Source organism: Mustela lutreola, chromosome 1 (genome assembly GCF_030435805.1).
Source record: "Mustela lutreola isolate mMusLut2 chromosome 1, mMusLut2.pri, whole genome shotgun sequence".
Classification (NCBI taxonomy): Eukaryota; Metazoa; Chordata; class Mammalia; order Carnivora; family Mustelidae; genus Mustela; species Mustela lutreola.
The window spans coordinates 180,931,683-180,957,146 of NC_081290.1; the positions used below are offsets into that span (position 1 = coordinate 180,931,683).

The window sequence follows — 25,464 nt, forward strand, 5'->3', positions numbered from 1 at the left end:
AGTGTCCGGGGAGAAAAGGTCAAAGAAGTGGGCAGGAGTCATACAATAATTATACAGGAAATTGACTACAAACTTCTGGTTTGGATGCTGTACCACAGTTGGCTTATATTAGCTCAGTGGAACCAAAATGTAAATTTAAGAATTTTGTAAGGTGGTTTTTAAACACAGTGATTACTAAAAATCATTTAAGCTTATAATCAAATAAAATAAAGGTAACAAATACTCAAAATTTAACACCTACTAATTATTTTACTATTTTAGGGGATCATAATACACCACCTTAAAATATGTCAGTTTGGCACAAGGACTGTTTTCAGCTAAAAGCAATTTGGAAAGAACAAATAGAGGAAAACCTTTCTACCTCCCCATTTGCCTAAAAGTGGGACACAAATTTCCCTTTTTGAAGGTGTTTTGTCTCTCCTTTACTGTACCAACAGGAGAAAAGTAGTATCACCAGAAATAAAAAGTCAGCACTGAGATGGGTGTTTACAAACAAACCTTAATAAAATAAACCTTACCTTTACTAATTTCCCTATAAATTTACCTTCCCACAATTTACCACCCTTTGTTAAAGTGGTATATAAAACCCTGGACCTAAACTCCTCTGTGGGTTTAAAATTTTTTTTTATATATTTATTTATTTTGAAAGAGTGTGAGCCAACAAGCAGGGGAGGGGACGTGCCAGAGGCAGAGGGTGAGGGGGAGAGAAAATCTCAAGCAGGACCCATGTGAGCCCAATGTGGGACTTGATGGATCTCACGATGCTGAGATCATGACCTGAGCTGAAATCAACAATCAACAGACGCTGAATCGACTGAGCCACCCAGGTGCCCCTGGGTTTTAAATTCCTTTTCTGTGAGACCCCCATGTGCATGTGAAACTAAAGTATTATAAGCAAATAAAATTTGTTTACCTCTTCTCTGGTTAATTAGTCTTGTCAGTTTAACTTGCGGGTCCCAATTACAAAACCTAGGATTGTAAAAGTTTCTTTCTTCCCTACACTCCATTTTACTACGATTTCTTGAGGTTATTCATGTTCACTGCAGTGGCACTGCTGATAACTGCGGCTGCAATCTCTGCTGTAAGGCTGTCCTGTATATCGCAGGATGTTTAGCAGAATCCCTGGACTCTGTCCACTAGATGCCGATAGCACAGCTGGGACAACCAAAAATGTCCCCCGACAGTGCCAAATACCCCTTGGGGAGCAAAATCACCTGTGGTCGAGAACTACTGGCCTATATGAGCTACCTACAGGTATAGGTCTGGTGGAAATAATATATTATGGTGCACTAGGGCACGTTTCTTCCCAATACCTGGGGTCATTTTGGTATCATGAAATTCGGCATGGCCAGGGTATTTCCATCACAAAAACTGACAAACACTACAAATCAGGTCTCGATATGCTGTTTTGCCAGTTGGTGAAAATGGTAGAGGACACTGCATTCATCAACGTGTCGTGGGTCACCACTGCATTACGGATAGCACAAAATCCTGACACAGTATCTTCAACAGTATATTCAACCTTACTGATTCAGAAACGAGTCCCTCACATCACTGACCCGTGAGGGTACCCCGCATATCCCAAGAATGTGCTCAGTTCTGTCAAAGGTACACGGAGGGTCAAGTAAATGGACATAAAGAACAAGATTTGGCCAGATACAGTCGCTGGGAAGTGCTTTTAAGTACTGTTTATAGTGGAGTAGTCAAGAAGAAAGCCGGGTATAGGTTAAGGAGGTGGCCAAGTGGGGACAGTTAGTACAAGAACATCTGCTTAGAAGCTGAGACACAGAGCGGCTGGCGGGCAGGCATGGACTCCAGGGGTGATCTTTTTTAAATATGCGAGACATTAAAGCATATTAAGATGTTGTTAGGTATGATCCCGGAGCGAGGGAGAAATCAAAGGTGACTGAGAGGCACTAATTGAAGAGTGGACGTCTTTTGAGTAGGTTTAAGAGAACACAGTCCGGAGAAGAGAGCCAGCAGGGACAGCTGGTGGCCTGCGACCGACGGCAATACCGGTTTCACAGGGTTATAACGAGGCTCTAAACTAACCGACGGGAAAACCCCGCTTCATTTGCAGACACTTAAAAAGCACGACCGAATGACACCGCTCGTGTAACGGAGGAATTGACTACATCCAGGTTCCACCTGCAGATTCAGAAGAGGGAGACTTTCTATCTCAACTCGCCGGTAATTTCTATTTTAATAGATGAAGACTCCAAGGACCTTATCTTCACGAGAAAAAGCCCCCAAGGTCCGTCTCTGACTTCTCGGTACCACTACTTTAAAAGCTGGGCAAGAGTATTTAAGCTGATTTGCTGGGATCAGAACCTACACTTCCTCCTCTGTTTTGGTGAACCCACCAAAGGGTTTCCTGACTTTTTTTTTTTAATCAGTTCGGTCATTTCGCTCTTCCTTTTTCCCTTGTAGTCCTTCATCCTGAGGGCGGAGGAGGGCAAACCACCACTAACGTACTGCTTGAAAGAACGCTTTTCCCTTTTCTAGCTCCAAACAACGCAATGAAACGACAGGAAACCGTGTCAGGGGTCGAACCGGAAATAAAAAGTCCAGAAAAAAAAAAAAAAGTATGGTGGGTTAACAAGTTATTTTGCCCTTGGCCTCAAGGGGGAGAATCCAGGTCTCTAGAGGGTGCGAAGAGCGGGGGCCGGGAGGTGGCGGAACGAGCAGGGAGCGCGTCCAGCCCCAGCAAGGGGGTCAGAGGGGATGGAGGCCGGCGGGGGTGGGGAGGCGGCGACCTCAGGGACGCCGAACGTTTTTAAGGGGTGGGCTGGGGAGCAGAACTCAAGGGCAGGGGGCCTGTAGGGCTCTGGAGAAGGGTAGGATCAGACCAGGCGCCACAAAGGCGGGCGGAACTGCTGTGGTACTGACGAGAGGGAGGGGACACCGTTCCCTTCACCTGTCAATCGCCGCGCTCCCGAGCTCCGCGGGACTCCTCGGTTACACAGCAGACGGAAATGACGCGCTCGACTTCCATTCTCAACTCCTCGAGGCCCCCGCCCTAGCACCGCCCCAGCACCGCCCCTTAATAACGCCATTTGGCCACGCCCCCCGTACCGCCCCCTGGGCCCCGCCTTTCCCCAGCCTGACGTCACTGTCTCCAGGGGGATGCAAAACAAAAAAATCCGTGATAGTTAAACCTGTGAGCTCTCACTGCGATCGTTAATGGCTTTGAGGCAAAGATTTCGAAAGGGAAACCAAAGTGAATTTCTGCGAATTGGGGCTAAACTTACTGCAAAGTCTGGTCACTTCCTCCAAGGGGTTTAAAGTTGTGGGAGAAATACACAAAATCTTTCATATTTAAGTACTTTATTCATTTGTGAATCAGAAAACGGATCCTTTTATCGATTTGGCAGCTAGTGCTCAGGATCAATGAATAAGTGACAGGTGATTGTAGTCTAATGCTATTTCTAAAGTTAAGCTCTTTAGCTGGTGAAGCCTAAACCAGTTTTGTTTTTTTAAATTGAGGTATAATTGACATATACCATACATTAATTTCAGGTGTACAACATAATGATTTAGGACTTGGTTGTATTGCTAAATGATCCCTACAATAAGTCTAGTTAACATCTGTCCCCCTACGTAGTTACAGCTATACCAGCATAATGGCGACCTGAACCAGCGAAGACACTGCACTTCTTGTATTTTTGCCTGAAATAAGAGAAAATAACGGTGTCGAGCCCAAATTTCTTTCTCCCTAATATTAGATTTATACCTACTAGGGACTGAGTGGCAGTGATAGACGTTTTGGTTCATTTTTTCAGGAAGACACAATAAAATTAAAATTAGACCAGTTCAGTTACAGAAATACCAGGGCTATAGGTGGTTACAATCTTTCTTCTCTTTCTTTAAAGATTTATTGTTTATTTATTTGAGAGAGAGAAGGAAAGAGCACCAGTGCAAGCAGGGGGAGGGGCAGAAGGAGAGAGAAAATCTCAAGGCTCCCCACTAAGCATGGAGCCCACTTGGGGCTCAATTTCAGGATCCTGAGCTCAATGACCTAAGCTGAAACCAAGAGTTGAGACTCAATCCACTGAGCCATCCAGGTCCCCTGGTAGTTACAGTCTTTCTTAAAAACAGAAATTATCTTTCTCAAAATTTTATTTAGAAAATTTACTTTATTTAAAAAGTATATATAATATGTCCCATGATATAAAATTCTAGAGAGTAGATTTTAAAAAGCATACTGGAAAATATAAATATCCATTTTCTTACGTATATCTTTTGTGCATTTAGAGTCTTTTCCTAGGTTTACATTTTTCTTTATTTTACAATATGACTCTTACTTGTAGTAAAAACAAATATTATAGACAGGTATACAGCAAAAAGTAATTCCCTTCTATCCATCTCTTTCTCAGATATTATTAAAATCCTTCCAAACTTTCAAGCACACAAATATATTTTTGTTTTTTACATTCATGGTATCACATTATACATGTTGTTCTGTAACTTAATTTTTTCACTGAATACTGTAATGGAAATCTTTCATGATAGTACATATAGAGCTACTTTTAAAAAAATAGTTGTACTGCAGTCCTTTATATATCAATAACTATTTAGCTAGTTCCCGCATGAAAACTATTTAAGGTGCTTCCAATATTTTACTAATAAAAGCAATACAGCAATGAACATGCTGGCAGCTTATTTAGAGAAAAGCACTTATTGTATTTACCTGCATATCTTTACACCCCTCTCTTCCTTTTAAAAGTCAGATTTTTTAAAGGACAAGTGAAGTATTAAAAGCGACTAATGGAATATGTAGATACTGTGTGAGTTCAAAGGGGAAAAAAATCAGGGTTTTAGCAAAACAATTTTATTAAGTTATTTGTGTGAACAAACCAGAAAGCCATGTAAAACTATTTTTTTTAAGAGATTATGTCTGAGCTGGGCAGATGGAAAATTATCTAGATTGACTGCTCACTCCCTGTGGAATTTTTTTTTTTTTAAAGATTTTATTTATTTATTTGACAGAGAGAAATCACAAGTAGATGGAGAGGCAGGCAGGCTCTCCGCTGAGCAGAGAGCCCGATGCGGGACTCGATCCCAGGACTCTGAGTTCATGACCTGAGCCGAAGGCAGCCGCTTAACCCACTGAGCCACCCCAGGCGCCCCCCTGTGGAATTTTTTGAGGACTCCACTTTATTTCTTAAAACCGTCCTTTTCCTGTTCCATGCTCAGAACTATGTGGTGTAGCTCAGTTCACTTTAAACTATCAGGCTTGTTTGGCAGCAGGTGATGGGCATTTTAAAAATTTAAGATGTTTCTAACAAGATGCCATCAGCCACAAGGAAGAACCTGGTTTGGTGGGCAGGAGGGCAAATTTTCTTTCAGTCATTTGTTTTGACAAGCCCCAAACTCCATTTACAATAAATGCAGGACATGGCTTCGTTAGCATATGGTCTTAGGACAGCTGCCCTTTATTTTGTACTCGTGACCTTGTACTTTTGAACAGTTGGTGGGTGTTTCCCTTGAATACTTGGTTTTGATGATACTGTTCTATGCTCTCGTCTAGTTATGCAATTCTGTGTTCTTCTTGACCTCATGAAAGGATATGACAACTATAAAGTGGTTACACTGTTTTTCAGATTAAGTAAATATTTCAATTAGGGGAGTAAATATTTTTAGACTGGGAGTATAGCTAACTCTTGCTTTGGGAGTGTGCTCCTTAGTAGAGTGGATCTTGGATTAGTGGTTTTACAAGGAGTGTGTAATGGATTTCTGGGTTATAAGTCTTAAGTCTTGACCCTGTCCAAAAAAGCAAAGGAAATTTCTAAAGTTTTTCTTGCAGCAATGCACTGAAACAGAGGAGGGGTGCAGTTAGGATGCTTGCCTTTCTTATCCGCTTACTGGTGAATTCCGAAGGTACCAGGCTTCCTACTGCTTCTGGCACCTGTTTTCAAGTGTCCCTTTTAGGATTCAACAAAGTAGTAGAGAGCTCCACCTGACTCTTGTTATCTTCCATCTATTCAACATAGATAATGGGTAGTACCCACAGAATGTTCTCATCTACTAATAATTGTGTTGTCCTCGATGGGTGTGCTACCCTGATAGATTGGGAATTTCTAGTTTATGGCATAATTTCTCCTTAATTTTGTCTCAGGCCTTGATAAAACTTAGCTAAAAACATATGAGTGAATTTTTAAAAATGTGGCCTCCACAGTCTCCCAGCTACCTTCAACAAGGGAGCCATGCTCTTCTTCCTTAATTATCCTTATCAGACCTTCCAAGAGGAGGTTTGCTATTACGGAATGTCCAAAGCAGCTTGTAGGAGGAGAAATTATTCAATAAGAGGGGAGGAACCTGCACCAACATTTTTTCTTCATAGTTGGAAGAGGGAGAGGGAAAAGTGAACAAACTAGGAAATATGGTGGAAATCATTTCACAGGGAATGATTTCTATTCTGGCAAAGCCTCTCTGTCCACAGTGACCCGCAAGTTTTCTGTTTCGAGAAACTGTGATGTTGATGATGGAGGTTTTTACACAACGGAAAATTATATTCAAAGAGACCTGTAACACTTGCTCTCATCTTGCTCTGCCTGTCCACGTGAGTCTCCTCGATTGCATTCACCGCAGCCCGGCCTCTGTCTGAAGGCTTGCCTTCAACCTGTCGCTGGCACTTGCAGGACTGTCGATGGGAGCTGACTTAAAGCTCTTCTCTGGAAGGTCTTTCCCGGAGGCACTGGCACGGGGACACGTTATCATCTGACTGAGGAACGAGCTCCATCCCATCACGTATTTTCGGTTTGCTGGACTGGCGCTCCGCGTATTTCTGAAATGCATGTTGGAAGGCAACTGAAAGATGAGTCCACACTTCATTCCACTGGATTCTCCCTACCCCACCCAACGCCAGTGTTCCTAGCTGCTGTCTATCTTGAGATGAAAACTAAAGGTCTGGTTTATTGGGTCCTGAAGCTGCATTTGAACTTCAGGGGTCCAGGCACTCAGTGTGGTATTTTGAAACCTAACACGGAACCCCAATCCACAGTCTGAGGTGTTCATAGGAAGCCTCCAGGAAAGGGATGTCAAGCCAAGGGTCCCTACTTGAAATAGCCGCACCTCTTGGCATTTATCCTCCCCTCATTAATGAGTAATTACATTTGTTGAACATTCAAATCAACCAAGAGATGATAAGCATCTCAAAATAAAGCTGACGGTCTCACACACTCCTCCCTTCACCCTCATAGTCACACACATTTTGTCAATGGTGACAGACCTGTGTAATGTCCTCTAACTTTAACCACGGACTGAAACATTCCTATAAATTAGACTTTTGATTCAGTGGTTCCATATACATTTAGCTATAGATTCCTGGTGCTGGGCCAAACCCAACAAAGTAAGTGACATGAGCACAGGAACCTAATGAACATTTTAGAGGGAGAAACTCCTACTATTAATATTATAGACAGACTAGCAGAGGGTATACAACTCATTCAAGGGAAAGGCTGCTTTTAGTAAATGGTATAATTTATCATTTTAATTTTTCTATAAGAGAGTGATATCCACAGACATCTGAAGAAATGTGCCTCTTTTTTTCCTGTCCACAGAAAAATAAGTTTAGGTTAAAAACAAAAACATTCTTTGTTTTTTTCTTTTCTTCCTGGCTAGAACATCACCAATTCTTAGATTCCCAATAAACATTTGTACTTCAGTAATTAGGCCTGAGGTGTTACAACCATTATAAATACATTTCATTTTTTTTTTCTACAGCAAGCTAAATACTTGCTGTCCATCCTATACTGTGATAGCAAAAGCATGAATCTCAAGGAGTAAGAAGACCAAGAGGCAGGCTTTTTGAGTGAGCAGAGAGATGTTCATGATTTCTAGTCCAACGCCCTTATTTTCTAGCTAAGGAAAGATCTTTTCTGAGGTTCAGAAAATACCTAAACTAGAAATTCCATAGGGCATCTAATTAAAGATAGCAATGCCCAGCTAAGAGGCGCTTTTAGTCTATATTCATAAGGGCGCTAAGCATTGTTTTTCAAAGTAGTGAGGGGAGCTATGAATATGAAGAACCACAAAAGGCCTTAGCACACTATTCCCATCTTTCCTCGGGCTGGGCTGGTACTCAGCTTCCCCAGAGATCCACCGGCTATTGCTCTGAACCCTTTCAGGATGTGCGGTCCTCAGGCCCAGTATGGCTGCAAGGACACCTGAACCGCAGGCCGGGCCGTGGGGACGAACCTGGAGTACTCCGTAATAGTAGCAGAAGAGCCGGTGTGGCTGCAGCAGCTCCCTCGCGGCCAGCTGCCCTTCTTTTGCAATCTTCCTGGCTTCTCCATCATTTTCCTGAAAGGGTTAAACGCACACACACAATAAAAGAAAAATACTCCTGTGAACCTCCCCACCCCCAAAGAAGGCTACCGTGGAGTATGAAGCAGGACAGAGGTCGGGTTGAATGTGACCAGCACGGGGATGGGGACACGAGGAAAACAACTTCAGAACGAGGCTCTGAGAAATTGACAAGAAATCGACGTTTCTAGCTCCCGTGTTACACCTAAGTGGTCACACATGTTCCGACCCTGGTCCACAGGACCCCCCCCGCGCTGCCATATGCACACCAGACATGCAGTCTTCTCTCTTGTGACTACCCCTCATACTATCCTGGCTACCCAAGAAATTTAGGGCTCATCCCCATCCCCCCCAATCCCATAGCCTCTCTGCTTGATATTAAAATACAATCTGGAATAGAATGAAACCCGAGATGTTATAACGTCTCTTAAAAACTTCATTTTAAGTCAGAGCCCAGAAGTTGTCATTAAACAGTACCTATGAAGGCCTGTCTTGTTGCTATATTCATAAATTCGGTCATTAGAACCCACAGGTTTTCCTTCAGTATCAGGAACGGTCAGTGTTCCTAATATACTTTTTGAAAACAGCTGATATTCTAGCACATTGCCCATTAAAAAAGCCACTGGCAAGCAATCCTGACTCTTTATAAAGGGTCACAAAAATGATTCTGCCTCAGGCACCCAGCTATTTGCATACCTGAATATTGCTTCTCAGAAACTTAGAAACAGAATTAAGTCCTACCAACAGAAGGGTGAATTTTTATTGTTTCATAATAAAACATGACAGCTTTGTCATCTGTTTCTTTAAAAAAAAAAACTCTTATTTTATGTGAAATCTGTGATTCTTGGGATGTTGTGTATACCTTGTATTCATTGTACCTTTTTCCTGACTGGAAAAGAAAAGGGTATCACAATTACCTTCAATGTCTTCTTGTGCATCAAGCACTCTAGTCCTGGGATTTCCAATCTGTCACTTATATTTAGTGTGTTTTTGCTTGTGCACATATACATGAATATTGATTCCTTCAGAAAAACTCATATTCTACATAACACTAGACTTCAAATCTTCTAAAAATCCTCCAAAATGTTGGCTAAAGGGTATTAAAATATCTCTGATGTTGATTCTTTAGATATTTCACGGGAACAAAAATTTCAGAAAATAACATTACTTTTGCTAAATTGTGTCAAGTGAAATTTGGTCATGATGGAACTCATGTAAATAACCCTGGTAAGTCTGTTATTGCCTCAAGAAATTAAAATTGCAGAAAACGTACCTTGGCCCACTTAACTTTCTCTAGTAAATCACTAAGATTTCTTTTAATTGGAACATAATGTTTCCAAGGCGTTAGTGCCATATAGAAATGTTCATAATACATCGAGTCCTGCTTCAAAACCAAGCTGTCACCCAACATGAGGTATGGATATCTGTAAGCCGCCACGGTCCCATCCACATTCACTTGATACTTGTACTAAAAGATTAAAACAAACATAAACAAAGAGAAAAATAGCTATTTGCTTCACTTCTGCTTGTCATCAATGCTATAATACTAAATATAAAGAAATTATTTTCCACGTTCCAACCTCAGTGTTTAAAAGTGTTTTGTTTTTTAAGATTTTATTTATTTATTTGACAGAGAGAGAGAGATAACAACAGGCTCCCCACTGAGCAGAGAGCCTGAAACAGGGCTCTAACCCAGGATCCAGGGTTCACTTCTAGAGTTGACGAGGCAGAAACCTGGAGACATTTAGGGATTCGTGTGATGCTAGCAACACAAGATGTACCCCGTTTGCCCATATGCTGGGTTAATAAGCCTTGCTTTACATTTCAAAATCACTTTTCATGGGAATTAAACCTCACTTGATCATAGCCATGTGAAGCAAGTATTACCATAAGCTCTTTCCTCTTTTCTGTTTTGCAAATGAGAAAATCGTGTGTTCAGATAAATTTATAAACCTCTATTATAAATTATAAATTTATATTTATATATATTATACATTACATATATAATATATATATTATAAATTTATAAACCTCTATTTTCTAATAATTATCAAATCAAATGTTCTTTTCATTATAACCACGCTGAAACGAACAGGAAATACTTGCAGGTTTGGTCATTCATTTTTTTCTCAAGTAATTGGTAGCAAAGAGTTTTCAAACCAGTCAGATTTTGTTACATTGTTCACATCCCTATCCTCATGACAATATTCGAGGAACAAGGCAGGCATCCTGCATGTTTAGGGGTGCAAAGAGATGACGGTTCCACAGTCAGTGACAGAGGAAGGACCACAAACAGGATGTGAACCCCAATTCCAGCTCCAATTTTACTTCTATGGAATTTACACTCTTTCTGTTTACAAAAGGCCTTTAAGATCACTTCATGTAAAAGGTATTTATATTCCCAGTTTATGAAAACAAATACAAAAAAGAGAAAAATGCCAGCCCCCCTGGTTAATCCCTGCACTATATTTTGAGTATTAAATATCGTTCTGGCCTTTTGGTAGACAGAATTCACAAAAACAAAAAGGAAATTACAATGAGTTTTGTAATTCCCCAAGCTTGGAAGGGAGAAAGTAAGAAAGTGTGCTCCAGCTCACAAGACTGGAGAAACGGGCCCACCCAGTGATTCTGTAGAGTTATCACGAGTTTATCACTTCCTACCCATATAGGAAGACATAAATGCATACCTTAAAGAAATCAAAGAAACCTGTCAATTTAGCTTTTCCAAGCTCCTTTTCTTTCTCTTGGAAAAAGAAATATCCTGTAATTCCTGCATCTAGGAGCTCTGGATTTTCCTTGGAGAGCTGTACCAACTGGAGCCTCTCTTCTCGGCTATCTCTACCTCTGAAGAAAGCTTTCTCGGTTTTGTTGATCCAGGAAGGCCCTAGAAGTTTGAAGCCATTAAAAAAAATGTGATATGAATCTGACATTTAAAAAAAACAGTAAGCATTATCATCTGTAATCTACCATGGTCATTTAAGCTATTAATGCTCTTTGATCATCAACCCACCTTCTAAAATAGGATGCTACTTCCAAAAAAAAAAAATATGGGATCAAGTAACTTGCCTGACATATTTTCCAGTTCAGACTTTTAAAAACAGTCCTTTTATGTGCTGTATCCCAGAAAGGCATGCTCCAATTTCACCTATTTTTTTTTTTAGATTTTATTTACTTTTATATAAACTTTATTTATTTATTTATTTTTACAGAGAAAGAGAAAGCACAAGAAGGGTAAGCAGCAGGCAGAGGGAGAGGGATAAGAAGACTCCATGCTGAGCAGGGAGCCTAATGCAGGGCTCGATCCCAAGACCCTGAGATCATGACCGAGCTGAAGGCAGATGCTTAACCGACTGAGCCACCAGATGTCCTTAATTTCTACCCGTGAGAGCTCACTCAAATATTGGACAGTCTGCTGTATGACATTAGGAGATACCCAAAATAACAGTGGGTCAAGCTCAAAGCAAAAGACATTCAGTGACTTGGCCCACTCCCAAAGCACTTCCATGCTTCATGCTTCACAATAAAAAATAAGCTCGGATTTGTTCTTCTACTGGGTGACAGGAACAAACTATGGAACTAAGTAACATCCACATCTTCAATCCCTGGTTGTTCAGAATTTTGAGCACATTGTTTCTGCTTTATTAGACTTTGTCTATTAAGTTGTGAAATGAAAACACATATATAGCCCAACTGTGTGTGTGTGTGTGTGTGTGCGCGCGTGTGAATTTCTTTCCTGGGAGGGAAGTATTCTAGGAGAATTAATTTAAGTCTATTTCTATTACTCTAAAGAGAGATTATTAGTTAACACCTATTACTATTTGAAGGGATAAATCATAAAACAGAAACTGGAGGGGGGTGGTCACTGTCTCTAATATTCAACACGCTTCTCAGAATTCACTGTTCCCAAATAAAAAGTCAGTTTCATTTCATGTTATCTTTAAGTAGTTTACGAAGAGTCTCCGGTGTTACCTTCTAAACGAGTCTACCAAATCACAAACGGCAACAGAGACTGTGAAGAGAGGCAGGGTTTATTCTACTCAGGGAGTCTGGTTTAGTTCAAGAGTGTGTTGTGCACTAAGTGTTAGGCCATCAAAGGGGAGAAGGAAGGAATTCGATTTTGAAGGATCAAGCAAGGCAGAAAGAGGAGAGGGGGAAATTCCTCCCTAGGCGCTGGAGGTAGTAATACCCTAATTATACTGTTACCACAATTCTCTCACGGCTGCATATCATTTTATATTTTTCAAAATGCTCCCTTCACCCAGCAATATAACGGCATTGGAGTCACTATTAAGTGACAATCCTACCAAATACATATTTCTAAATGGTATTTACAAGTGACCAGCTCAGAGGAGACTCAGTTACAGTAGGTTTGGTCATTACCAGCCCAAGCCACATATCTAATTTTTGGATTAGAAGAATCCTACACTGCTCTTTCTTCTTTGTTAGAAAATAAGAACAATGGTCATTTAGATATATACCTTTATTCTCTCTGACTGAACATTCCTTTCTTGCCTCTGTTTTTCCCTCAAGAATAAAGTTTAATTTACCTGTATTTCCCTGAATAGAGAGGAGATCATTGGTGACACCCCTCATTGCTTCGAGCGTGGAGTGGGTGATGTCATACGTTGGAAGGATAATGTCCCGTGAATCCAGGGAGCCACACCATGAAATAATAGGCAAAGGGCCCGGGATTTCATTGACTTGCCGATGCTCCAGAGGCCAATCTCCAAGATTAATATAAAATTCTAAATCGGGGAGAAGGACCTAAATAAACAAAAGAAGAAACATCAGTGCCGGGAAGACCTAAGTTTTAGATACTAAATGCTTCCGTTCTTTGGCTTCTTAAAACATGCCCAATAAAAGTGAACATGTGAAAACAGCAGAATAGAGAAGAATGCCTCTCAGTCACCAGCAGTAGCAGAAAATCGTGGGTGAAGATGGTTCATGGCAAATTCATTTAACCAGGAGTAAGCTCCCGCTGTTCAGAGGTGGCATTTAAAACTGCTTAGTACGGGGGCTCCTGGCTGCCTGTCGGTTAAGTATCTGCATTCAGCTTGGGTCATGATCCCGGGGTGCTAGGACTGAGCCCCAAATTGGGCTCCCTGTCTCCCACTCTCTCTGCCCCACCCCCTGCTTGTTTTCTCTCTCTCTCTCTGTCAAATATAGGAGATCATAACACGCCTCTCTCAGAAATAGATCATCGAAGCAGAAAATCAATAAAGAAACAAGAGCATAGAATGACACATTGGACCAGATGGACCTCATAGATATATACAGAACATTCCACCCTAAAACAACAGACTACTCATTCTTCTCAAGTACACATGGAACCTTCTCCAGAATAGACCACATACTGGGTCACAAATCAGGACTCAACCGATACCAAAAGACTGAGATTATTCCCTGCATATTCTCAGATCACAATGCTTTGAAACTGGAGCTCAATCACAAGGAAAAATTCAGAAGGAACTCAAACACCTGGAAGCTAAAGACCACCTTCCTTAAGAATGCTTGGATCAACCAGGAGATCAAAGAAGAACTGAAACAATTCATGGAAACCAGTGAGAATGAAGACACTTCGGTCAAAAACCTATGGGATACGGCAAAGGCTGTCCTAAGGGGGAAATACATAGCCATCCAAGCCTCCCTCAAAAAAACTGAATAATCCAGAATACACCAGCTGTCTCTACACCTTAAAGAACTGGAGAATCAACAACAAATCAAACCAACTCCACACATAAGGGAAATCTCTCTCTGTCAAATAAATAAAATCTTTTGAAAAAATTGCTTAGTATTGGGGTGCCCAGCTGGCTCAGTTGTTGGAGTGTCCAACTCTTGATGTTGGAGCGTCCAACTCTTGATATGGTTTTGAGCCCTATGTTGGGCATAGAGATTACTTAATAAATTTTTTTAAAAGTATCAAAATTCCTTAGTATTATAGAAGTGGACATAGTATGGAAAGAAAGTGACTTCAAGAACTCTCCCTGCCAGCTGCCTGAGAACTGACAAGGTTAGATCCAAGCCCTTGTTTTCCTCCACTCTCAAACCTCTGCATCACATCTACCTTTGTTTCTGGACTCTGTCACTTATGTCCATCTCCATGGCCAATGCCTTATGTGAGGCCCTTCTCATCTCTTGCCTGGACTTTTGCAGTAGCTTGCTCACTAGGTGTTCTGATACTAGGCTCTCCCCAATCTGATCTGATTTCACCTTCTGCCAAAATTCTTAAAACCGAAATCAATGTTACCATCAAGGTCAACAGAACCTAAAGCCTGCAGGACAAGGTCTAAACTCTGGGGCCAGAAAGCCAGGCCGTGTTATCTTGCTCCACCTGAGCGTGGGCCAATAAGCTTTAGGCTACTCTCTGAAAGTGCCACCCACTCTCATAGGTCATTCCCTTCTCACTTGGAATATTCTTCTCCTACTTATTCACTTGGCAGTCTCCTTTCTTGTCCTTTGAACCCAGACCGATGTCACCTCCTTAATGGCTCACTCTCCTCAGGCAGTTTCACCCCGGAGATTGGCTCTTCTTACAGGCCTATCATGCTGAGGTGCCACTATTTTGTTTCACATCCTACTCTAACTTCCAAATGACAAAAACAAGTCCCACTAGCGTAGGCCACTCTAAGTCCAGAGATGAGTCTCATTTATCTTGGATTTCTTCCCAGCCACTGGGCAAAGAACCTAGAACAAGAAGGAAGGGCAGGGGACATGACGATTCACGCTCTTGCTTATCTACTCTCGTTTGTCAGCTCATTAAAAAGTCTCAAAAAAAGTGACCTCGAGGCTCAACATGTCTGGGAGTCCACAGGAACCTTGGGAGTGCTCCGTAGGAAACTACTTGCCTCAGGTGGGGCCTCAAGTCACTTAATTCAAGGAAAGAGGGATCCATAAAGGGGGGAGAATTTATGAACACTCACGTGGTGGACACATTAGATGCACATGTCCAAGTCTGGAATCCATTTCCATCCTTTGACATTGTTGCTCTAAGAATCCCAAAGTTACAACGAAATAAGTAAATTCCAGCTCACCCTTGAACAATGCAGGGGTTAGAGGTGCTGACACCGCATAGTCTAAAATTTGTGTATAAATCTTGACTCCCCCAAAACTTTACAACTAGTGGCCTACTATTGACTAGAAGCCTTACCAATAACATAAGAGTTGATTAACACATCTTTTATGTTATGTGTATTATATACTGTGTTCTCACAAGATAATCAGCTAGAGAAAAGAAACTGCTCATTCAGAAAATCATAAGGAAGAGAAACACTATTTATGGTACTGTCATGTATTTATAAAAAAATGTTCATGTCTAAGTACACTCATGCAGTTCAAACCTGTGTGGTTTAAGGGTCAACTTTTTATTTTTTTCGGAAGCAATGAATTCATTCCCGTACCTTTCTTGCCAGTGACAGCAAAATCTCATCCGAGAACATTTTGAAGTCTGTGTACTTCCCTAAAGATCTCCGGTAGATGCGGTTATTGAGAATCGTGTAGTGAACAATGGCACCCCTCTCATCCCCAAACCTTTTTGGAACTTCATTCAGCATCTGCTGGAGATTGATGCTGGGGAAGGAAGCAAAATCCTTTGCAATCTGTGGTTCCTTGGTTGGACAAGAAAGAGTTTTCTGCCAGGCCTGAGGATCCCCTTCTGGACACTCACAGTACTCGTGGTACACTGGTCCTAGGGAAGATAAAATACATGTAATGCCATGCTCCATTAACAAACCCCTCTGCAAAGAGGGTTGTTTCTGCCCCGATAGGAACATGGGATGACTTCTTGGTGAGGTCTGAGGTTCTCCAGATGGGAATAATCTGCCCTAAACAAATCCATGGTGAAAGTACTTGTGTCAGAGTCCTGTGCTTCTACTTTGCATCCCCTGATCATTCTTCTAGTATACCATATGCTCTTGTATACGTATCTCGTATATCAGTACCGTATACGGATATAACCCACTCTCAGCCAACAAGCCGATAAAGTCAGTGAGTCATAAATCCCTGGTGGACATAAAACAACTTACCTTTTCACAAGGAAAAAGAGAATGTATTACTTTTCAGGCATTATTACAGAGTAGGTGATGATTTTTTTGTAGACAAGATGGAGGCCTCCTCCCTTGAATCTCTAAAATCACCTCCATCAGCTCATCTCAAAGAAGAAATATGTAACCCAGGGTATCTGGCCATGTAATTTTAATGTATGCAGCTATAAGTATAAAACTTCTTTGAGGACTCATTTTAGAAGGGATTTATACCAATTTTATATCTTTTTTTTAAAGATTTTATTTATTTATTTTACAGAGATCACAAGTAGGCAGAGAGGCAGTCAGAGAGAGGAGGAAGCAGGCTCCTTGCTGAGCAGAGAGCCCGATGTGGGGCTCGATCCCAGAACTCTGGGATCATGACTGAGCCGAAGGCAGAGGCTTTAACCCACTGAGCCACCCAGGTGCCCCACCAATTTTATATCTTACTTCAAGATGTATTTAACTTAATATAAAAATATAAAGATTAATGCAATTTTATAAATATAAAAACTTCAAAGAAATTATTTATGTTTCTTGAGGATTTCTATTAGACCAAGATGAGTAATATGGCCCAATTTACCCTTCTACTTGAAACTACCAAAAAAAGAGACAAAATATACGAAACAGATTTTGAGCCACCGGACATGAGGCAGTGAAAGACACTGAGTCTGAGATATGGGAAACAGATGAGGTGATCCTTATAGTTCATAATCTTACTGCCTTAGGGAGTTTCCAGGTTATGGAGACAGGGGGAGAAATGTAGCCAGAGCCCAGAAAACTCACTGAATTGAGGGGATAGAGCCGGGTGTCCAGGGAGAACAAGTAAGCTGACATTTGCAGGACACATTCCCTGAGAGAACTACACAGATAGAAAACTCCAGAGATCTGTAAAAGGTTCCCCCTCAAGTATTTAGGGTTTCTGAAGAGGCAATATAAGGGAGGAAACTATCCAAGGCAAGGAAAGAAACATCCAGAAAGACTGAAGGCAACACTACCCACTGGTCATACAGGGTTGGGAATAGTACCTGTTCATACCAGGCAGACTGGGAAGCATCCTAATTCCTGGGACTCAGGGTAGAGGAGGCCTGAGTGGTGGGGAATAGCTAGCCCCAGACTAAACATGGTTCGGGTCTTACCTAATGAATTGTAAAAGCAAAATTTGAAAGTTTCAAATTATTTCCAAGTAACTTCACTACATTCCAGAAAAAAAGCTCAAGATGAGAAAGAAAAAAGAGATGAAACATACACTGGATACAATTAATGACAAAGTGAACAATGCAGAAGGAAAGATTAGGGAACTTAATGATAGAAAATACACAAAATGAAGTGGAGGAAAAAAAAGAATTTTAAAAATGAAAAGAGCATCAGTGAGCTGTGGGCTAATCTCAAGCCTGATATAGGGGTCACTGGAATTGTGAGAGGAACTCTAGAGTAGAACAGAAAAAAATATTGATGATATAATGGCCAAATTTTTTCTGGATTTAATGAAAACTATAATCCCAAAGATCTAGGAAGCTCCACAAACCCGAGCACAAGAAACATGAAGGCAACTACATCAGAGCATGTACAATCTGATTGTTCAAACTGACTTGGAGAGAAAACCTTTAGCAGGGCAGAGGAACAAAGTTTTGGAGATCAGCAGATACACTGTTGGAAACAATGCAAGTAGGAGGACAGTAGAACAACATCTTTAAAGTACTAAAAGGAGATAAAACCAATCCTGTTAATCTACAATTCTGTATTTAGTAAAAATGTCTTTAAAAAATGAAAGCAAAATACAGACTCTTTCAGATACTCAAAAGCTGGGAGAACTCATCACCAGTATTCTCGCACTAGAAGAAATGATGATGGAAAGCCTTGAGCAGAAGGCAAATGGTACTAGACAGAAATGTACATCTATATAGAAGAATGGAGAGTGCCAGATGTGTTAACTGCCTGGGTAAATACACAAGATATTCTTGTTTATCATTCAAATTTCTTTAGTTTTCTTTCCCACAAAATTCCAAGGTAAATTGAGCTCCAGGAGGGGTGCCTAGCTGGCTTAGACAGTTCAGCATGTGACTCTTGATCTTGGGGTAGCAAGTTCAAGCCCCATGTCAGGTGCAGAATATGTACAGTTGAGCTCCAGGAGGTATGCATACATGTTCACACTGTTGTACATGAATTCAAGTTCATCCTAAACCATTTTGAAAGGCATAGGGTCTACACATATAAGGCTGGCTCTGGATTGTGTGATATAAGCACTTACCTTTCAAAATATAAGGAGACTGAGCCACATGCTCATCACCATAAAGGACCTCTATCTTCAGCCCTTCACTGGCAGTTTCATACATCCTATATCGCATCAAAAATGTCCCATCATTCCTGTCCAAAGGTTTGGGGACGTGAATCCGGACTAACTCTTTAGGTGAAAGAGATTTGATTACTACTTTGAATAGTGTTTGACCTGAAAGAAAAAAGAAAAAAATATATATATATATATGTATGTATGTATGTAGCTACTATTTCATGGTTATTTTGTCTTACCAATTATTGGATAGGTATCTGTACTCCAAAGTTACTTTTCTCCGTACTATCAAAATAATAACAAAATAATTTTAGTTTGGAAGGTCCTTGAGACCAGGAACCATGTCTGGGTTGTGTCTTGAAACCAAAGGTCTGAGTCAACATTTGATTCATTAGTCTTTCAGTAAAGATTTACTAAATGAACAAAATCAGTTCTTTAGAAAAGCAAGGAAGAGAGGACCTTTTTGCCTCTTTGCTCTTTTCGCCTTCGGGTAGGTTTAAAGCAGCCCAGATAGTTAAAAATCCAAAAACTCTTAGAATGACAGAGCTCCAAGGCTCCTGTAAAATATATACCAGCTCTCTTCGTAATACCTAATACCTAATAACCCTAATAACCCTCATTGCTGAGGAAATTTCCCTTTGGTTAACCCAAATTTCGAGTTATACTTCTAAGACTATTTCCCTAAGTAGAGAGAGATTATAGCTAGTTATTAGACTGTGCCCAAATATCAGACACACACACACATTTCACACACTTTGTAAATACTAGAGTTTACTTCTCTAAGCTTGTTTCCTCAGGTTGGATCGAAAGTTATACTCGAAGAATCTAACACCCTTTCAAACTCCAAAATTCTGTGGGTTTTTTGGAAATTCCAGGGTAAACCATACCTGCTTAGTAAACCCTCCCTTCTCTTTCGGTAGTAAATGAGCTGACTGACTGAGGCTTGGAGAAAGTACTGTTGTGATTAATACTATCACTGGGATCCAGGAATAAATGTGACATCCCTCTTTCCAGAATCCAGTGGATGTATCTGCTGCCCTCAGCGTGGATCTAATCCTCAAGACCTCTGAGAACAAAGATCAGTTGATGTCCTAACTACAGTTCATCACCATATCCAAGGCAAATATTTTATAAAAAGTGATGAATCCTCTGAAATTCAGTCCTGGCAAAAAATAGTGGTGATGGAAGGAGTCTTTGATCTCACTTCTATCATATTATCAAACTAAGCATATTTAATATATATTTTTTAAATTACTGAAAAAAGTTTCTTTCTCCCACGCTTAGTTTCTAAATCTTGTGCATGAAGCTTGTACTCTCTTTTGATCTTCAAGCATTGTATTTTTTTCTTGTGGGTGAGGAGAGGTGTTCTGTGGTATCTTTAATTTTGTAATTGTAATGTAATGTCTGACAACTTGCTATTAAAGAATACATTTAGACATCCTTGAAATAAGTGTGATAAAATTATGAAAGATATCTGCTAAAATCAATGAATTGTAATAAATATAGGGGATGTTGTAAGAAAAAGGTAATAATGTAAAATTATTTAAAATATTAGCCATTTACCTGAAATGCTTACATGAAATACATTGGTTATTGCTTTGTGTTATTTCTCACTTAATTTGAGAAAACACATATACACACTGCAAATCAGGAAGGCAGAGCCTGGGGACCTGGAGGATATACCTATAATTTTCTCCCTAAAGTGGAACCAGTACAGAAAAGTTAAGTGTCTTGGTCAAATAGTCCTGTTCTCCATAAACCTGTGATTGTAAATAAACAAAAACAGATATAAGACAAACATATTAATGATTCTGTGATCATTTTGGAATGAAATGGATTTACAAAAAAAAAACTAGTTCCAAAACGCTTCATTTTTTTTTTAAAGATTTTATTCATTTATTTGACAGAGAGAGATCACAAGCAGGCAGAGAGGCAGGCAGAGAAAGAGAGGGGGAAGCAGTCTCCCTGCTGAGCAGAGAGCCCGACGTGGGGCTCGATCCCAGGACCCTGAGACCATGACCTGAGCCGAAGGCAGAGGGTTAATCCACTGAGCCACCCGGGCACCCCAAAATGCTTCATTATTTTTAAATTCAAAGTACTGGACTAGATCTGTATTGTTTCTTCCAGTTATAAAATTTTCTGTTTCTGAAAGAGCATTTAAGAGCTACATTTCAAAATAAATGTATAAAGCTAAAAAAAAAAAAAAAAAACTAAACTAAAATAGAATCATTGGAAATACATATTGTAAATGTCCAGTAATTTTTATAGGACTCTCATGTCTATGTCATTGTTGGCATGAAATTAATGTTAAAATCAACGCAAAATAACAATTGTGATGACTGAAACAGAAATAAGCAATTTTAACCATATAAAAGAGAAACTGAGAAGAGTGTGATTTGAAAATGCTTCAAACGGAAGGAATGTGAATTCTCATTTGCCCCAAAGGCTGACATAAGGGAATAGACTTGCAATTCAACTTGAATTTTTCTACTTCAATTCAAACCTCTTTAGGAGAGAAAGCTAATGGAATGAGAAAGCAGGGACTAGCTAGATCGAGGAGGTTAGCAGTATCGAAGTCTTGCATCATTAGAATCAGAACTTTTGAAGACTTCAGCAGTGATTATGGGCCAGTCCTGAGCTTGAGATTTTCATTTACATTTTCTACCTTATTTGTTTCCTACAAAAATTTGTTTAATATAGGCACTGTCACCCCCATTTTACAGATCAGGAAACCAAGGCTCCAAGAAGTGACGTAACTTGCTCAAGGTCAACTACATATAAGTAACAGCCAATATTTGAACACAGCTTGAGTCCTTCTTCAAAGCCCATGCTGCGGCCACCTTGTCACGCTGTATCACGTTAGCCTTTCGGTTTGCAGAAGTGAGAGTTGGAGGAATAACCCCTGGCACCATTGGTACCAGAGTCATTGCCTTCCCTGCTGTTCAGAAAGACTCTGAAGGCTCTGCAACTGTAACAAGTGTCAACCCCACACGGCCAAGGGAACTTACCGAGAACTGATGCACGACAACCATATTACGGGAGGTTTCATTAAATGGAAAGAGGATCAGTGTCTCCTCTTGGCTCTGACACTTAACGGCTGTGGGGCCACAGGCAAAACATTTTAGCTTCTCTGAGCCTCAGTGTCTGAGGTGTAAAGTGAAGAGTGTAATATCCAGGCTTCCTACTTAACAAGACAGTCAAGGATGACAAATTAAACAGGGCACAGTTTAAAACGCTGCAGTGCTACAAAAGTAGGAAGTATGATTATTTTATGCAGATGATCACTGCTGATGAAGGTAAAGGAGGACTGAGTTGAGAAGGACTATCTGTATCCAGACATCGTGACGGATTCCAACCACCCTCCCTCCGTCCCTTCTTTTCTTTTCTCCGTGGTACTTACAGAGCACCTCTCTCACGCATGATGTCTCATGCTGACAATATAACAGTATCAGTAGGTTTTGCTTACATTCCTAATAGAAGGAAATACTACATTTAAGTCAGCAGGGAGTAAAAACAAAGGTTGAGATGGCTTCTTTCCCCTATATCCAAGGTCACGGACTGTCTAATTTCTGTCTTCGGACTCCAGTTTGAGATCCCCTGCTTTAGACCATTCAAGGTCACATGCTTGTAACCCAGGTACCTGGAGATACACAGCATAATGATACTCAGATAAATGTGACACTGTTAAATGGGAGTGATAATTATCAAGGGAATCTTGATAAGCCGTGTAAGAAGGTCTATGTCTTGAAAAAAAAATGGCCTTTTTTTTTTTTTCCCCATTTAGTTCTTGGAGAAGGAAAAGCTTTAGGACTTGCAAGTGAATGATGGCAGAAAATGTAAAATACCTGGTTGCATGAGCTTTTCAAAACTACAGAGTAGCCTTTTAATGGAAGCTAAAAATTGAGTAGCATAAGAGGAAATAGGGAGACTCTAAAGGTATGAAATTGAGGTTGTCTGAAAAGATTTGCTGAAAGTCTTTTGTTTTTTATGACTTCTTTTCCTGACCATAAAAACAGTAAGATTACTGTCGGGGGAAATTTTCTTGGGAAAAAAGAAGAGTGAGACAAAAATCTTTATTCTCATGTTAGAACTACCGAGAACACTAATGAGAGGTATAGTTTCCTCTATTTATTATAAAATTATTATAAAATTAAAGTAAAACTATATAATTTCTTTCCTGTTTAGTCCATCCATAACCCAGTTTAAGCATTATTAAATATTTTAAAACATTACTTTAAAGGTAAAACTTAAAGCATATAACAAAAGTGATCATCTTAACCATTTTCAACTGTACAGTTCTGTAGTGTTAAATAAATTCACATTTTCGGGCAACAAATCTCTAAACCTTTTTCACTTTGCAAACCTGAAACTCTACAGCTATTCAACAATTTCCCCTTTCTCTCCTCCATAGGCCCCTGGCAACCACCATTCCACTTTGTTTCTATGAACTTAACTACTTTAGATTAAGTGGAATCTAAAATGTTAACTTTTAATGGGCTGTCAATATGCCATCCCATGAAAGTACCACACCTGATTTAGCAATGACCTCAGAGTTGGCTAGTTAAATTTGTTGTAATAAATGATGACAATGTGGCAAGAATTTCTTGCATAGGAATCTTTGACCATGTTCTGATCATTTTCTCAGGTCAGATACCTAGAAATCAGATTACCAGAAATAAACAGCACCGGCATTGTTTGCAAAGGACATTTTTTTTTTAAAATCACATTTTCTCACTGTTGAAACTTATTTTTTGTACATTAGGTTTGTAAATATTTAAGACACTTGGTACATTTGGAAAACTGCTTTCCAGTAACGTTTTAGGACTTTGCCCTCCCACCAGCAGAGGATGAAGGCCCCTGTCTGAGAGCATCTTCATGCCTTCTTGACAGCTTTGAGTACTGCCACTTAAAAAAAACTTTGCTGATATTTTTTGATTAAGGAATAGAATTTTATTTGAATGTCTAGCTCTTTCATTAATAGTAAGATTAGCAGCATGTCACTTTGGATCATGTCACTTTCTCTTTTCCTGTATAAATTAATTTTTCCTTTGTTCTCCCTTTTCTTTCTAAAGCACCCGCCCATTATAACATTATAAAATTAATTTTACGAAAGAAAGAACACTATAAAGGAGAAAATACACCCCATAGTGGAAGACTTTGAATCTGGGCTTAAGAATTTTTTATTCTGATCCTTAGGGCCCTGGAAAGCCTTTCTAAACCTGAAAAAAAGTTTAGTCATGGCTTCTTGCGGGCGGTGGAAAAGGCGCTGGGCTATTCTGATTGTCTCTTGATAAAACAGGGTGCGCGCTGGCGGGACATCCAGGAGGCAGACATGAGCAGATCGCGACCGGCAACAACTTGAACCCTGCAGGACGAGTCGCAAGGAGGTGCGAAGGGGACGCGGGAGGACGCCGGACACAAGGGCTTCAAAGACAAGACCCACCCTGGGGAGGGAACCGCCGAGAGCCGCGGGGCTTCCCTCGCGCCTGCACCGGGCCTCCGAGAACGCAAAGCCCCCAGCCCCGGCGCGCGCCCGGCGGAGGGCCTGGCTGTGCCGAACCCAGGCCTCAGCCCAGTAATCGGCGCCCGTTCTAGGGTCGATGACTCCGCGGGCGGCCGCTCCCTGCGAGCCGGGACAGCGCGGGAAGACGGGCTCGGGCCCGGACAGCCCGGCCGCCGCGGACGCCAGCGCCGCCCCTGGGCCGCGGAAGGGCCCGCGGAGATCGTTCCACAGACTGCGGCCGCGGCGCCCTCCCCGCTGTGCGTCCCGGGAGGCGGGGGCAGGGGCGGAGGCCAGAGCCGAGTCAGGGCGACGCTCGCTCGGGGACGGACGCCACGCGGGCGGCGGGCGGACTCCCGAGGGGCGCGGGCGCGGCGGGGACAGAACACGCGGGGGTTGGTGCGGGTAGGGCGCGGAGGCGGCGGCTCGGCGCTGTACCTGGGGGCGAGCGAGTGAGGTTCTGGCCCTGCGAGTTCACGGCCTGCAGGTAGAAGTAGCGGACGGGCAGCACGACGCCCGCCCGCAGCCCGGGCCCCCACACCAGGCTCCGCGGCGCGCTCACCGGCGCCTCGGGGGCCCCCGCGGCCACGAGCAGGGCGAGCGGCAGCGGCAGCAGCGCGACCCGCGGGAGGCGGCGCATGGTCGCGGGGCCCGGCGTCCGGCTCGGCGGCGGCGGCGGCGGCGGCGGGGAGGGGCCGGCCCGGGGGGCGGGCTCCGGGGGCGGCTGCTGCAGCCCCGCCGGCCCGCCCCCGCGCTCTCTCGGCCCCAGCGCCTGGCGCCCGGCTGGGGGGACGGCGGAGGGCGCGTCGGGCCGCGGAGACCCGGCGGAGAGCACGGCCCCGGGGCGCGCTCGGTGAGGCCAGGGGCGCGAGCCTGCGTCCACCGCCCCGAGACCTCGCGGGGCTCGGTCCGCACCCCCGGCTGCCGGAGCTGGTGCGCCGTTTGGAGGAAACCGCTGTGAAGGGACACGAACGCGAGGGGGATGGCCGTGGGGCGAGCGAAAGGGCCCCGCAGCGAAGAACGTCCGTGTCCTTCGGGAAGTGCCTTCAGCGCAGGAATTTCACTGGGTCCACGTGGTGCGGAGCCACCGTCATGGCCCCTCTAACAGCTCGCGTCCACGCCGGCACCAGCCGGATCGGCTCCTCTCCGTGGAGCGCCGCTCCCTTCTTCCCAGTCTCCCTCCCCTACATTCTGCTTTCCCCCGTGTGTTTTCGGAGCACCCACCAGCTTAGGCACAAACCTCAGGGCAGCAGTTAGGCACTGCGGTATCAGAAGTCAGGGTGGACAGAGGACTTGCCCTGAGCCTGGCAGGCGGGCGACCTTCTCCCTCTGTCAGGAGGCTCTGGTCC

The 25,464-nt window shown here is 42.2% G+C and overlaps 2 protein-coding genes across 8 annotated transcripts in view; both read right to left on the bottom strand.

The window, feature by feature from the left end:
- Positions 1 to 3,011, bottom strand: part of C1H11orf65 (chromosome 1 C11orf65 homolog) — a 63,087-nt gene extending 60,076 nt beyond the window's left edge. For all 3 annotated transcript variants that reach the window (XM_059179726.1, XM_059179725.1, XM_059179721.1), the window contains exon 1: positions 2,918 to 3,011. The gene's annotated coding sequence lies outside the window, so the exon portion shown is untranslated. The remainder of the gene's footprint in view (positions 1 to 2,917) is intronic.
- Positions 3,012 to 4,116: 1,105 nt separating this feature from the next.
- Positions 4,117 to 24,812, bottom strand: POGLUT3 (protein O-glucosyltransferase 3). Of its 5 annotated transcripts, none has more exons than XM_059179793.1 (9): positions 24,554 to 24,689; positions 21,624 to 21,796; positions 18,577 to 18,774; positions 15,705 to 15,991; positions 12,855 to 13,071; positions 10,995 to 11,191; positions 9,581 to 9,775; positions 8,200 to 8,304; positions 4,117 to 6,810 (listed from the first exon to the last, which is right to left on the bottom strand). In XM_059179793.1, the coding sequence occupies exons 3-9, from the start codon at positions 18,671 to 18,673 to the stop codon at positions 6,583 to 6,585; spliced, it is 1,326 nt and encodes a 441-aa protein (XP_059035776.1). In that variant the 5' UTR covers positions 18,674 to 18,774; positions 21,624 to 21,796; positions 24,554 to 24,689; the 3' UTR covers positions 4,117 to 6,582. The 5 variants fall into 5 exon arrangements, with proteins under 5 accessions (XP_059035776.1, XP_059035785.1, XP_059035759.1 ...); XM_059179802.1 differs by having other exon boundaries at positions 21,624 to 21,799; positions 24,554 to 24,672; XM_059179776.1 differs by lacking the exon at positions 21,624 to 21,796 and having other exon boundaries at positions 4,117 to 6,787; positions 24,554 to 24,812.
- Between the last annotated feature and the right edge of the window lie 652 nt (positions 24,813 to 25,464).